This window comes from Gavia stellata, chromosome 1, assembly GCF_030936135.1.
Source record: "Gavia stellata isolate bGavSte3 chromosome 1, bGavSte3.hap2, whole genome shotgun sequence".
Taxonomy (NCBI): domain Eukaryota; kingdom Metazoa; phylum Chordata; class Aves; order Gaviiformes; family Gaviidae; genus Gavia; species Gavia stellata.
The window spans coordinates 116,551,217-116,563,270 of NC_082594.1; the positions used below are offsets into that span (position 1 = coordinate 116,551,217).

Genomic DNA, 12,054 nt, shown 5'->3' on the forward strand with positions numbered 1-12,054 from the left:
GTTACTCTGTGTTTTGCCCAAGCACTGGCCCCCAGTTTGACTTTACTTTGTTCGTTTTGTAATTCTTCAACAAAAAGATGTGCATCCACACCACCATAAGCATGCAGCTTTGTGGCAGAGAAGCAGACTGGCTCAGCAATGGGCACTGTGCTTCCCCTCTGCTACACGGGGACTTGATCATTGACCACCAGACCTACTTGTTCTCCAAGACGACCCAAGAAAAGCAGTGGCATCAATGGCAGAAACAGCTGCCACTGCCTCTCAGGGCAGCAGACCGACAGAAATGCAGAGCAACGAAGTCTAAGGGGCTGGAACTAGAGAACAAATAAAGCAATCCTCCATGGGCAACTAATTTAAAAAAAAAAAAAAAAGAAAAAAAGAAAAGAGGAGTGGGAGGCAGGAGTAAGTATACCAAAACCTCCCCAGGGAGGCAGCAGGAAAAATAGGCAACATGGAACGTGAGATTTTCGCTGGTAATCGAATAACGGGCTGCTCCATCGTAGGATTTCTCACTGCTGCAGCTGGCTGGAGCCACGGGGACCGTATTCCACTTTCAGAGTTCACTGAGCAATTGCTAAGGCAGGGGACGGGTGCCATATGTTACCAGCTGCGCTCACAGTTATCGCTTTCCCCATTTAATGCTGAGAGACTGTTTGGAGGCACAGAAGCAGAGAAACCTGCACACTTTTGCCTTTCCCCTGCCACCCGGTATTCTGGCAAAGCTGCCAGAAATGCCAACAGTCTCTGCTGGCGAGACTGGGAGCAGGTCCCCATGCCAGGGAGTTGCCAGGCTGGGCTGGCCGCCCAGCCCCGCTGGTACCCCTCAGGTACAAGCAGGGAGGCACAGGCGGAAGACATGGGTGCTCCTCAGCCGCCCGCCAGTGAGGTGGTTGATATGGCCAGAGGCAGCACCTGGAAAGCTGACAAGCACGCAGGAGGTAGGAGGCAGGTAGCAGGCTCTGCCCATCCCACATTAGAGCCTGCTGGCTCCACCACCTGCTCTCCTGACCCAGCCCAGCTCCTTCTGGCTGTCCTTTTGTGTTCTTAATTTTTTTCATCCTCCAGAGCTTGTCTCAGTTGTGTGTGTAGCGAAAAAGTAATCACGGGGGGGGGGGGGGGGGGGCAGGAAGGAGATTGAGGGCTGCCCAGAGCACACTGGGAAGACATGTTAAATTCAGGATGGGAGGTGGCATCAGACTATTTCTAACACCAGATGACCTTTTGCTTCCCATGATTAGCAAGCAGAGCCCAACCTGAAAGAGCTCCCTCACATGCCAAGTTCACTTTCTTGGAAAGGATGGAGAGCCTAAAACTTGAGCCCAGGGTCCTGAGTAATCCACCTGTGGTAGAGCTGGCCTTCAAATGCACTAGGATCTCTGGCTAAAGATTTTTCTATCCTAGTTAAAAACCATCGCATCCTTTATCTCCTATCAGCATTTAACACCCAGATGTTATGGCAATCTATGCAAACAGCCTATACCACCGATTGCTCTTCTCAGAGGGACAGACTGAGAGGCATCCTATAAATAAATAGGACATTTAGGACTAACAAATGCCTCATTTCACTGGCAACTGGCAAAGCATACAAGAGAAGAGCCGGCAGGACAAGCAAAGGGGTGCATGGGCTGAGCAGAGTGTTGCTTTTGTAGAAACTCCTTTCAGGGCAGCAGAGGACCCCAAGCCTTGCAGCCTCCAGCCTCACTGACACCAAAGAGGCAAAGAGCTCAGGGGAAGAGGGAATGCCGCAGTCCCATCAGCCTGAGACATCCCCGAGTGGAGTGATGCATGGCTGGAGCCAGCAAGAGAGCAGACTAGAGGGCATGACTCCAACCCTTCAGAAAAGAGGCTTTTGCAGGAAAGACTGCTTTAGTTTTCAAAGATCATTTTAACTGACTGGTCTGATTTTACTGTTCAGGCTCAGTGTTGCACAGAAACCTACCCATGCAAAACACTGCAGCTCTTTACAGTCTGAAGGCAAGTCAGCATTTGGGCTTCTGCGCATCCCTTCCTGACAAGTAAGAGACATAGAAAGTCTGGAAGAGAGAGGGCTCATTTTAAAGACCAGCTTAGACTCGTGAGCAGAGGGCTGTGTGATTGCCTAAGGCTGTATTCATTTACATTTTTAGAAATGCATTTTAGAATACTTTTTTTTTTAAACAATGCATAGGTACAAGTGCACAGACACGCATAAAAAAGAGACAGGTATTCTTACTGTAAACCTTCTCCATATGCTAGCTAAATTTAAAAAAGTACCTCTATCTCAAAAGGGACCATGTAGGAAAAACATATGGAATACAGTGATGTGCCCCAAATGTGTTTAAAGCCAGTTTTTTGAGAAATGGGTAGGTGAACAGGGAAAAAAAAAAAAGAAAGGATTAGTTCCACAACTGAGAGTCCCCCCTGCAAAGCATGTCACGCCACCAAGTTGCCTGCAGTTTTGAGGGGCAGGACAGGAAGGCGAGGGACGAAAAACACCAACAGCTAAGAAGGGAGAGAGTGGATACAATGGATTATCCATTTTTTTTGTTTCAGGTAGGGTCTGCCTAAAATTGGTTCCATTTCTCCTGCGCAGATAGAGGTGGAGAAGGGATGTCATGTAATATAACAATAAAAAAGTAAAAATCAGGCAAGCAATTCCCATGGGAAAGAATAGGAGATGGCGTACTGCAACAAAACAGGAGTAACTGGAAGTGTTTAGCAGGAAAATATAGTAACAGGGGACGAGATAAAGATACACATAATAATGAGTGAACCTGGTCTAGCAATGTGAGGACATGTACAGAGATTTCTGTTATAAGCTTTCAGTTATAACTGAATGTTATCTACAAAAAAGTGTTTTAAAAAGGACAAGGAAGAACTAGCCCATGCAATTCATTGCCAGACTGTATATGACTAAAGCCAAGATTAAAAGAAAAAAAAAAAAAAAAGACTGGAAATTCAAACAGGTCTTGGTGCTTTCCTCTTACCAGCAGGAGCTTTAAATCTGGAAGGGGCATGGAGCCTCTGGACTGGCCTCACGCACGGCCATGCCGCAGGGGGCTGTAAGGAAGCAGCCCCTCCTGCCAGCTGCAGAGCTGCCGGCAGCGCGGTTGCCTGCACCAGCCTCTCACACACCTGCCCCTGGCACCACATGCCACTGGCTCCCTCAGTCTGACAGCGCCTATTAGCCTCACAGCTTCTGCAAGGGCAAAATTGGGTGAGCTTAAGCAGCTATACTTTCAAAACATCAGAAATGACTAAGCAGGACTGGAGATGAATCCTATTCAGCATCATTACCAGGCAGAGCTGAAATATAAGCCTTTGTTTCTAACTCCCACTATCTGAGGAGCTCAAAGCACTTTACAATTATTTAGCTTAGACTTTGTGAAAGACTTGTATGCTATTATTCCTAATTTTACCAGCTGGAAAATGGTGAGGGAGACTGGAAGTGCCGTACCCAGGGACACGCAGCGAGTCAGCAGCATGACAGGACCCGATGCCTGCAGCCCCCAGAAGCATCAGAAGCATCCACAGCATCAGAAGCCAGGTACTCTGGTTTGCTGGTGTGATTCCTCAGGCTGTGCCCATAGGAACTGCCAGAGGTAAATATGTTTACCCCTCCTTATCCCTCCCCCGTTAACAAACACTCTCTTTCCATCCATAGCAGGAACAGAAAGAAAAAGCAGAGCAGGACAGGTAAAATTTTTTTTTCAAGGCTACTACAGAGAGATTTAGTCATGTAAAGGAGGACATTAAGAACAAAACACCCTGTGTCTAGCTGCAAAGGACCACCTAGGAGAAGGTATTTGATTTTTTTTAATTTTTTTTTTTAATGTCAGCTAAAGGGGAATTTGAAAGTGAAGGACATTTTACTCCTCTGGGGAGCTTATTACTGCAACAAGCACAGCCCAAACAGGCAAAGATGAATGTAATTCACAAAGCAGGAATTTCAACAACACAATCCTAGAACTCACTTTGGTTAACTGACGACTTGGCCAAATAAAACATACATGTTTCACAGACATAGCAAAGCCGCTGAGACAGCCTCAGAGAGATTATGACATCTAAGCTGAGGATCTCCAAATTCTACCTTCATACACCACAGCAGAGCAAGAGAGACAAACTCCGGCAACCTCTCAAAAGAGATAAGAAACATATGAAATACAAAAAAAATATGCCAGAAAAAAGTATTTGGGGATGTACAATACGTCCTTGCGGTTCTCACCTGGTTGAGATCACTAATACTATGCCATTATTTAGCACTGACATCACCACTATACACCATTTTACACCTTTCCTTAAATAGCCTCCCTTCAAACTGGTGCCTAACAGTGGTTACTACTGCACAGCTGTCAAGCTGTGCATCACGGGATCATAGGACAATTCAGGGTGGAAGGGACCTCAGGGGGTCTGTAGCACAACTACAGGGTCAAGCAGGGTCAGCTATAAGGTCAGACCAGGCTGCTCAGAGCTTGATCCTGTCGGGTCTTGAAACCCTCCGGAGATGGAGCCTGTGCAACCTCTTGGGGCAGTCTGAACTGCTCTCGTTTCGATTTTTGCCTGTTGTTGCTCATCCTCTCACCATGCACTGCTGCAAAGAGCCTGGCCTCCCAAGGACACAAGCTGCTAGCTCATGTACAGTGACAAACACTTTCCCCTGTCTCTCAGGAGAAGAAGAAAAAAACCAGGCAGCATAGAAGGAAGAGCCCTGAAACACTTCTAACCCCAACTGGTAGATCCTTGTCTGCATGACTGCCATCTCTCTCTTCGACACCTCCCTCAAGCAAAGCCACCTTCAGCCCAGTTGACAACTGGAATAAGCTAGCAGCCGCCAAGGTCCGTGAGCCCCACGTGAGCAGAAGCGACTGCTCTTGCCCCGAGTCCCCCCAGGTTCCCAGAAGCAGACGGTGCTCTCCCAAACACAGCAAACCTGCGACATGCCTTTCTCCCTCTGCTCTGCGTGCAGACAGATCGCGTATGGCAGCGCTTGACAAAGAAGGAAAGCTACTTGCAACAAGCATCAGCAGCTGGTACGGGCTAATAAAAGTTCATTTTTTTCTTTTTTGCCTGCTATATGCCCTTTAGCTCTCCACAGATCGATTCTGGAAATTTTTGGTTGCAAGTTCAACAAAAGAGACATGCTTTCTTCTCTTGAACGCTTGTCTGAGACACATGCAGCTCCTTCCCCTCCAGTGCTAAATGTCTGGCCTGCATAAATCTTTCTTCCACCTCCCATGCCACCAAAGCCTCTCAGATGCACCCTACAGCTATCCTTCTCATCCCAGCCACGGGCTTGCAGCTGGCCATACAGTTACATGCCACAGCTCAAGGGCACAGAGGACCCCTGCAAGACACACTCCTAAAGGCATGGTCAAAGTACCCATGGACTGAGTTCTGGTCTGCAGAGAGCTGCAAGCGACTCGGGCAGCTCAGCATTTGGAGATAAGACCCCACCGAGCACAGCCGCAGCCAGCGCTGACCTCAGACAGAGAGGCAGCTGGCTCTTCATCTCACCAGTGCCCTTGCCCACCAGCATTCCCAAGCTGGGCGCGATGCTGAAACTTCACCACAATGGGGCTGTCAGCCAAAAAAAAAAAACCTCACACCCAACCCCTGGGAGCCGTGACAGCCAGGCAGGGCCCAGGGGAACAGGGCAGAGATCAAGGGACCAGCCTACCTGGGCAGGGTGAGACCAGTGAGAAATAGCAGAGCAGAAGTGGGGCCGGGCTGAGAGGGTAGACAGGGGAGCCACTGAAGAGCACCTAGCTAGCATGAATCCTCTCTGCTCTCTGCCCCTCTTTCACCTACACCTGGCAGGAAGGAGACGCTGGTGACCATCCCTGCAGGCACTACCAGCTCCACTCCACTCCTCCTGCCTGCCACCAAGACAGCCATGTCTGAGTACTGCTTCTTTTTCAAGTTTGCACTGAAATTGCTCCTTCCCACTCTGTGGTACCGTGGAGACTGTGGTCTCTCCCCCCATCCAAACCCCTTTCCTTTTTTTGCTTTAACTTGTTTAGGATTGATGCTGTATAGCTGCTTCCCCCAAAATAAAGAGTACAAGAGCTGTGACCTCCTCAAGTGCTTTGAAACCCTTTCTCCTACTCTGTCACTATCTGTTTAAGAAAAACCTCAAAGCTTGATTTCTTCCCTCAAATCACTTACTCTGAAAAAAAGAGCTCAATGTTTTTGGGAGCACAGGCAAAAAAACACTGAGATAAAAGTTTGAAGCTTCTGAAGAGGTTAGACCTGGGCCTTTTCTCTGTTATCTAAGTAAGGGTACAGGCACACAAACAACTCGTTGCAGAGATATAGTGGAGTACAAATTTGCAGTGACTCACGCACTCTGAAGTAACTGCCATGTGCTCACTTGTACCCCACAGCAAAACACAAGTTTACTTACCCATCAACATAAGATGAGAAGCACAAACCAGCATCTCGGATTGCACAGCATCCCTGCAGCTTCACCACCTAAATTACTGCACAGAAACCTCCTCCTCTGCCCATATGTCAAGAGTTAAGACAAGGGATAATTCCAATGACAATCTGGAAAATACTGCTGTCCTGCCAGTGGTGACAATATGTTACTGAGATGCTGATTTCCTTCACCTGCAAATTCTTTGCTGTCCTTAACTTCTGCAAAAAGCCAAGGAGCAGCCCAGGTACTCCTCGCAGCCAGCAACAAGCAGGCCAGGACCCTGATATGATTGCCAGTCAGATGCGCATGGCCCCCAGATCCCCTACTTAATCGATCCAGTTTTGTAACTCCCCTCTTCAGTATGCCCAAGTGTCTTCCCAGTTCAACCACAAAGCCAAAAATTTCCATCAGTTGCTTGGGAGACCTGTGGGGTAAGTTTCCAAGAGCAGCCAAGTCTTCAACCACTACTAGAAGAATTCATTTCACTCAACACAATCTGTCTAACCCAAGTTTAACATCTAGGCTCTCTCTTTAGTCAACATAGAGAAAGGCGCACCCAATTTAAACAAAAAGAGGCTGCTCTCCAGATTTGTCCCTCTCTGTCCTCTGACCGCAGATACTGCCTCAACACCTACCTCAGGCAACGTGCCTGGTGTTAGATGAGTGGGAGGCCACTCGTGTGATCTGAAAATCTCTCCCCCCTCGCCTTGAGTAAAAGAGCATAAACTAGCCTCAGCAATTTCATGTCAGCCTCGGGGAACTGAACTCTGAAGGCAAACAATGGAATTGCAGACTTTGTACGTGGGCTAATCCATTCTCATAAATCAATCACAAGGCCACAGTTCCACAACATCCTGAAGAGCTGCACCCATTCTTTTTTTTGCTGCCTCCCTCAGCACCTGCAACTCAGTCTGAGATGTCCTAAATTCTTCCTCCTAACACATCTTGCAGCTCAGGTATGACTCCTTCCCAATGATGCAGCTCAGGAGGAGATGAGAAGAAGGGTAGCAAAATACAGAAAGACAGACTTATTTATCAAGCAACTGAAGTGAAGACTGGTGAAAAACATTAAGCCTTGATACACATTTCCCCATGGCAGAAGGCCCTTGAACCACATTACTGGCGTCATTCCTAGCTTCAGTGAGATTAGCACTTGCGCTGCATGCCTGAATTGAGATCAGTGAAGACAAGAGTTCCACAAAGTGCCTAGGGAGCACTTCTTACTCCAAGCCAAAGACATCAAGTCCTCAGAGTGGTACTAGATCCTGGCCGAGAACCTGATGAACAAAAAGGAACCTTCAGTGGAGACACCAAAAATGGGAGAGGGACAACCAACCGTACTTGCTATTCGTGAGGTGGACAGAAGTGTACTTTGAAGCCCACCCAGCATGTCTTTGAAGCTAGCAAGACAGAAACTGGTTTTTAGCAGCTGCAGAGCCCTGGACATCAATGCTGCCCAGACGGCAGGAACAAAGACACATCCCAGCTGCTCTGCTGCAAGCTGAGATATCCCTGTGCAGAGAGCAGCCCCATATGCTGCTGCACCAGTGTCCCATCCAGCTCCCCCAAAACTCCCAGCTCCCCATCACAGGGCTGTATCACCTGGGTGAAAAGGGGAAAAACTCTTCCTTCAGCTCTCCCCTCAAACTACAGGACACAACAACTCAAAGCTCCCAGAACAGCAAGTCTAAAATCAACTCTGCTCCAAACCCATCCATTTCACACATAAACAGAGAGAAGAGAGATGCTAACAACCTGTCTCCCTCCAGGCTTTGCTGCTGCCAAAAAAGAGCCACTCAATCTAATGAGTCAATTAAAAATTCATAACTGGATGAAAGAACAAAAAAAATGTTTGGTTCTGTTTCTGAGAAAATGAGAACAATAACTCTCATTTAGCTCTCGTGTACCTCTTCTTGCATCTTGTCTGCAGCAACAAAGCTGGTCTGAATACCCACGACCTGTAGCTGAGAGCTAAAATGACAGGGCTCTGCCCAGCCCTGCAGAGGAGCCTGTTTCCCCGGCAGGACTTCAGGGTCCAATGGGGCTGAAGTCAGCACCGGTTCACATGAACGGGAGCCAGACGGGAGGCCCTCCATAAGGGCTTGTTGTCTACCGGTCATCGCAGGGGGCACTCTGGAAAATTCAGGTTCTGTCAGAGTTTGGTTAAACCACAGAAAACACCTATGCAGATACACACATTCAAAATGCAAGTGACCCTAAGTCACTTCTGAAGTGACTTTCAGAAATGAATTAAGCTAAACCAAATTAGGGCCCCAAATTCTGAGCACAAGCATCCATAAAGGGGCATAATGTGATTTAACTAATCCACTAAAAGTTACATTAGATCAATTTTCTTGAGCACGCCAGACACACGTAAGCCCTTAAGCCAATGTCCTCGAAGCACTATTCATGGGTGTCTATGGAGTCCCAAATCTTACGTGCCTTGTACCAGTGGCAAAGGTGGAACAGAGCAAAAGCATCTCACCCAGCAAGCCCCAGGCTGGCCACAGAAGAAGCTGCTGAGCTACATTTAAAACCTGGAGGGCACTGGCTCCCCAGACCCTGGGGAGAGCTGCAGAGGAGCTCCCTGCTGCTCAAACATCGGACACACTGGCTACGTTTGCCCGCATCCCCGTCCTGCGCTGTGCCCCACGCCAGCAGCTAATGCAGGTACTCTCACTCGCTCTAATGGCTCACCTGTAAGGACCCCAGCTCCCAAGCTGGTTTCCATGGGGTGCAGTTCCCTGGCAGAGGAACCCAGCTGCAAACCCCAACTACCACAACCCCACCCTGCGCCCAGACACTTTTTTTCACCAGGTGTTGGCTTTCAATGGGTTTCACTCCCTGAGCTGACTTTACAGCGGCAGCGCTGACTCAGACTTGTTTAAACTAAAGGGGGAACCGCAAACCTGGACACCTGAAGCAAATCACGGAACTACAAAAAAAAAATAGAAAAGAGTATTTAGGCATCTACCTCCCAACTGCTCATGGACATCAGATGGGAAAGCAAGCAACTAAGTAAGTGTCTGTACCCAGGCCTTGGGGCTTCGCCTGGAAGAGCGGCTGCGCTAGCACCTCTGAAGGGAAAGAGCCAAGGCGCACGCAAGCTGGAGGCAGGGAGCACAGCCCAAAGCAGGGCTATTGTGATTTAAATTCACACCTCGGCTCCTTCCACAATGGGCTTCCTGTGTCAACACGGCCTGAAACCTGAACTGGCAACACCCTGACCGGCTAGCAGGTCTGGATAATGCCAAAGTGGTTTCCAAACCAGAGACCTGCAAGCTCATGAACGTCTCCTAAGGAAAGCAAGCCTGCTGTCGGTGGGCTTACATTTGCTAGAGGGGTGTCTCTGCTGCGGAGGAGCTCTTTTAGGAGTCCTTCAGCCAAAGAGCTTGATGGAAGCTATTTGACCGCCGTTAGCCGAGTTAGAGACTTCAAATCCAATCCCATCTTGAGATACAGAAAGCAAGCTGAAGGCAGAGAGGAGCTGTGGAAATACTCCAGATTTTAAAAGAACCTGGTTTTGATTTTTCTAATGTAGACAAAAAAAAACCCCAAACCAACTCCCCCACATTCATCTACAGACAGCTCAATTTGATCAGTGTGCTGTTTTCAGGATGCATTCAGCACTGCCCTCTGTTAAGAGCCTGAAGACGACCATCTCTCCCATTCCCTTTATGTGCCGCTTGTTATTGCTCCTCTCTTCCCCACTCCGCTATTTCGCCACCTTTGGCACACAGCTCTCTCCTCTGCAGCTTGTGCCACCTGGAGCAGCCTCCCTACCCCTCTTTCTCTGTGTAAATCAGTTCCACGTCCCTCTTGCTTTCAGCCATGGCTTCACACATTCCTCTCTCTGGCTATGCTGCCTGGTGTCTCTTCTTTATAAGGTCTTATTACTAGAGAAAGCTTGATTTCTCCTATGTCTCTATACCATGATTTCCTGCAATTCACACCACCGTGCCACCTGCTCTCTGCTCCTACTCTCCTCACTGGTGTTTTTTCTGATGGCTTATGCGGACTACATCGCACATGGGGGGTTCATGGGTTTCTGCTGCACACTGGCTGGGAGACGCCCCGTTGCCACAGCCATGCCGTTAGCAGGACAGCTTACCCACAAGGTTCATCTTGGCGCTGTAACTCCCAAAGTACCTCTCGTCGGTGTTGGGCGTGTGGCACTCGTACTCCCCAGCGTCCCGGTCCTGCAGCTCGGTGATGTGCAGCAGGACAGCGTCCCCCTGCACCCGTTCCACGTAGATCCCCCGGCTGCGCACGCGCTGGGTGTAGATGGCGTAGGGAAAGGAGGGGTCGACGGTGCTGACGATCTGCACCTCCCGTTCGGGGGCCGAGGGCAGGTAGATGGACCACTGGAAGTTCTGCTCCGCCGGGCCCTGGTAGCCGCTCACCTTGCACCACAGCGTGACGTGGGACCCCTCCGTGCGGTAGAGAGGCCCTTCCTGCACCGCCACTTGCCGCTGGGCCAAGGCCATGCCTGCGGGAGGAGAGGAGCCCAGCATTACTTCCTGACGGGCAGCCCAGGCCTCCCCCAAGATATACCAGTCCTACCACTTCCGTGGTCGCGCCCGGCAAGGCAAACCCTCACGCCCCATTTTACAACTAGCACACTGGGCTCTGTGAAGGGTGAAGTGTTTTTTAAAATGCCCCATGAAAAAAGTGGTGTTGAGGTAACACAAAACCTTTCTTTGGTAGCGATAAGAATCAAGGCACAAAAAGGTACTGAGCCACATGGCAGCAAACCAGAAACTCAAGTAACAGGGCTTTGTTTTCAGTACTACTCTTATTTTCCAACCCCATCATCCTGCGATCCCAGGCACGGGTTGCTGCCAGAGGGCACTAGGAGGTGGCACACGGCCTCTCTGCAGCACCCCGGTGCTGCCGGTGGGGCTCCCCGGTTTGGCAGCGACTCCCTCTTCTCCTGGCACAGCCCAACCAGGACCGTCTTCCACCAGGAAAGAGGCCCACGTGCAAGCCAGGAGGCTACGCTCCCTCTCCTTGGGTTTCCAGGTCACCCAACAGAAACAGCACAAGCAGTTGTCCTCCATCAGCAAACCCACCGGAGGCTTCGGCTAGTACAAAATCCCATTCTCCCCCCCCCCCCCCCAACCCAGCATGCCTTCTCCAGTCTCTCTGCTACGCTTGTAAAGGCATAAGGGGAAATACCACGTTTCCAGCATTGCCTTCCCAAGTCTATTTGAAAGGAGTGTATTTAGTACATAACAAAAACAATTAAAGTTAATGGAGGGAGTGGGCATATTACTCTAAGACTTATTGCTCCTGGCTCTTGGAAATCCAGACCCAGTACTGTGCATTGTACACACGCAAACTCTTGTAGCACGGAACAAAGACAATCCTGCAGCACGGCGACTGCGATCTGCTGTATTTTTACACAGATTATGGATGGCTGGCCCTTGGGCTCATGGCACATTACCAGCACAGCCCTCCAGGGGCCAGATAAATTACAGCAATCTATCTTGTTTGTTGCTACATCAAAGGCTCGAGGTCTGGAGACCACGGTGGGTGTTCATCGGTTATTGAGTTACCAGCAGCATGCGCACATGGTGAGGCCAATCACCCTGGCTTCTGTGACTGCTCGCTTGCCATCATAAAACAGCAATAAGCCGATTTAAAGCGGGTCCTGC

At 49.4% G+C, this 12,054-nt stretch overlaps 1 protein-coding gene across 1 annotated transcript in view; it reads right to left on the reverse strand.

Moving 5' to 3' along the window:
- Positions 1–10,884, reverse strand: part of IGSF3 (immunoglobulin superfamily member 3) — a 74,200-nt gene extending 63,316 nt beyond the window's left edge. Inside the window, exon 1 of the mRNA XM_059816904.1 lies at positions 10,509–10,884. Within this exon, the coding sequence (XP_059672887.1) occupies positions 10,509–10,884 (376 nt within the window). The remainder of the gene's footprint in view (positions 1–10,508) is intronic.
- Positions 10,885–12,054: the final 1,170 nt, after the last annotated feature.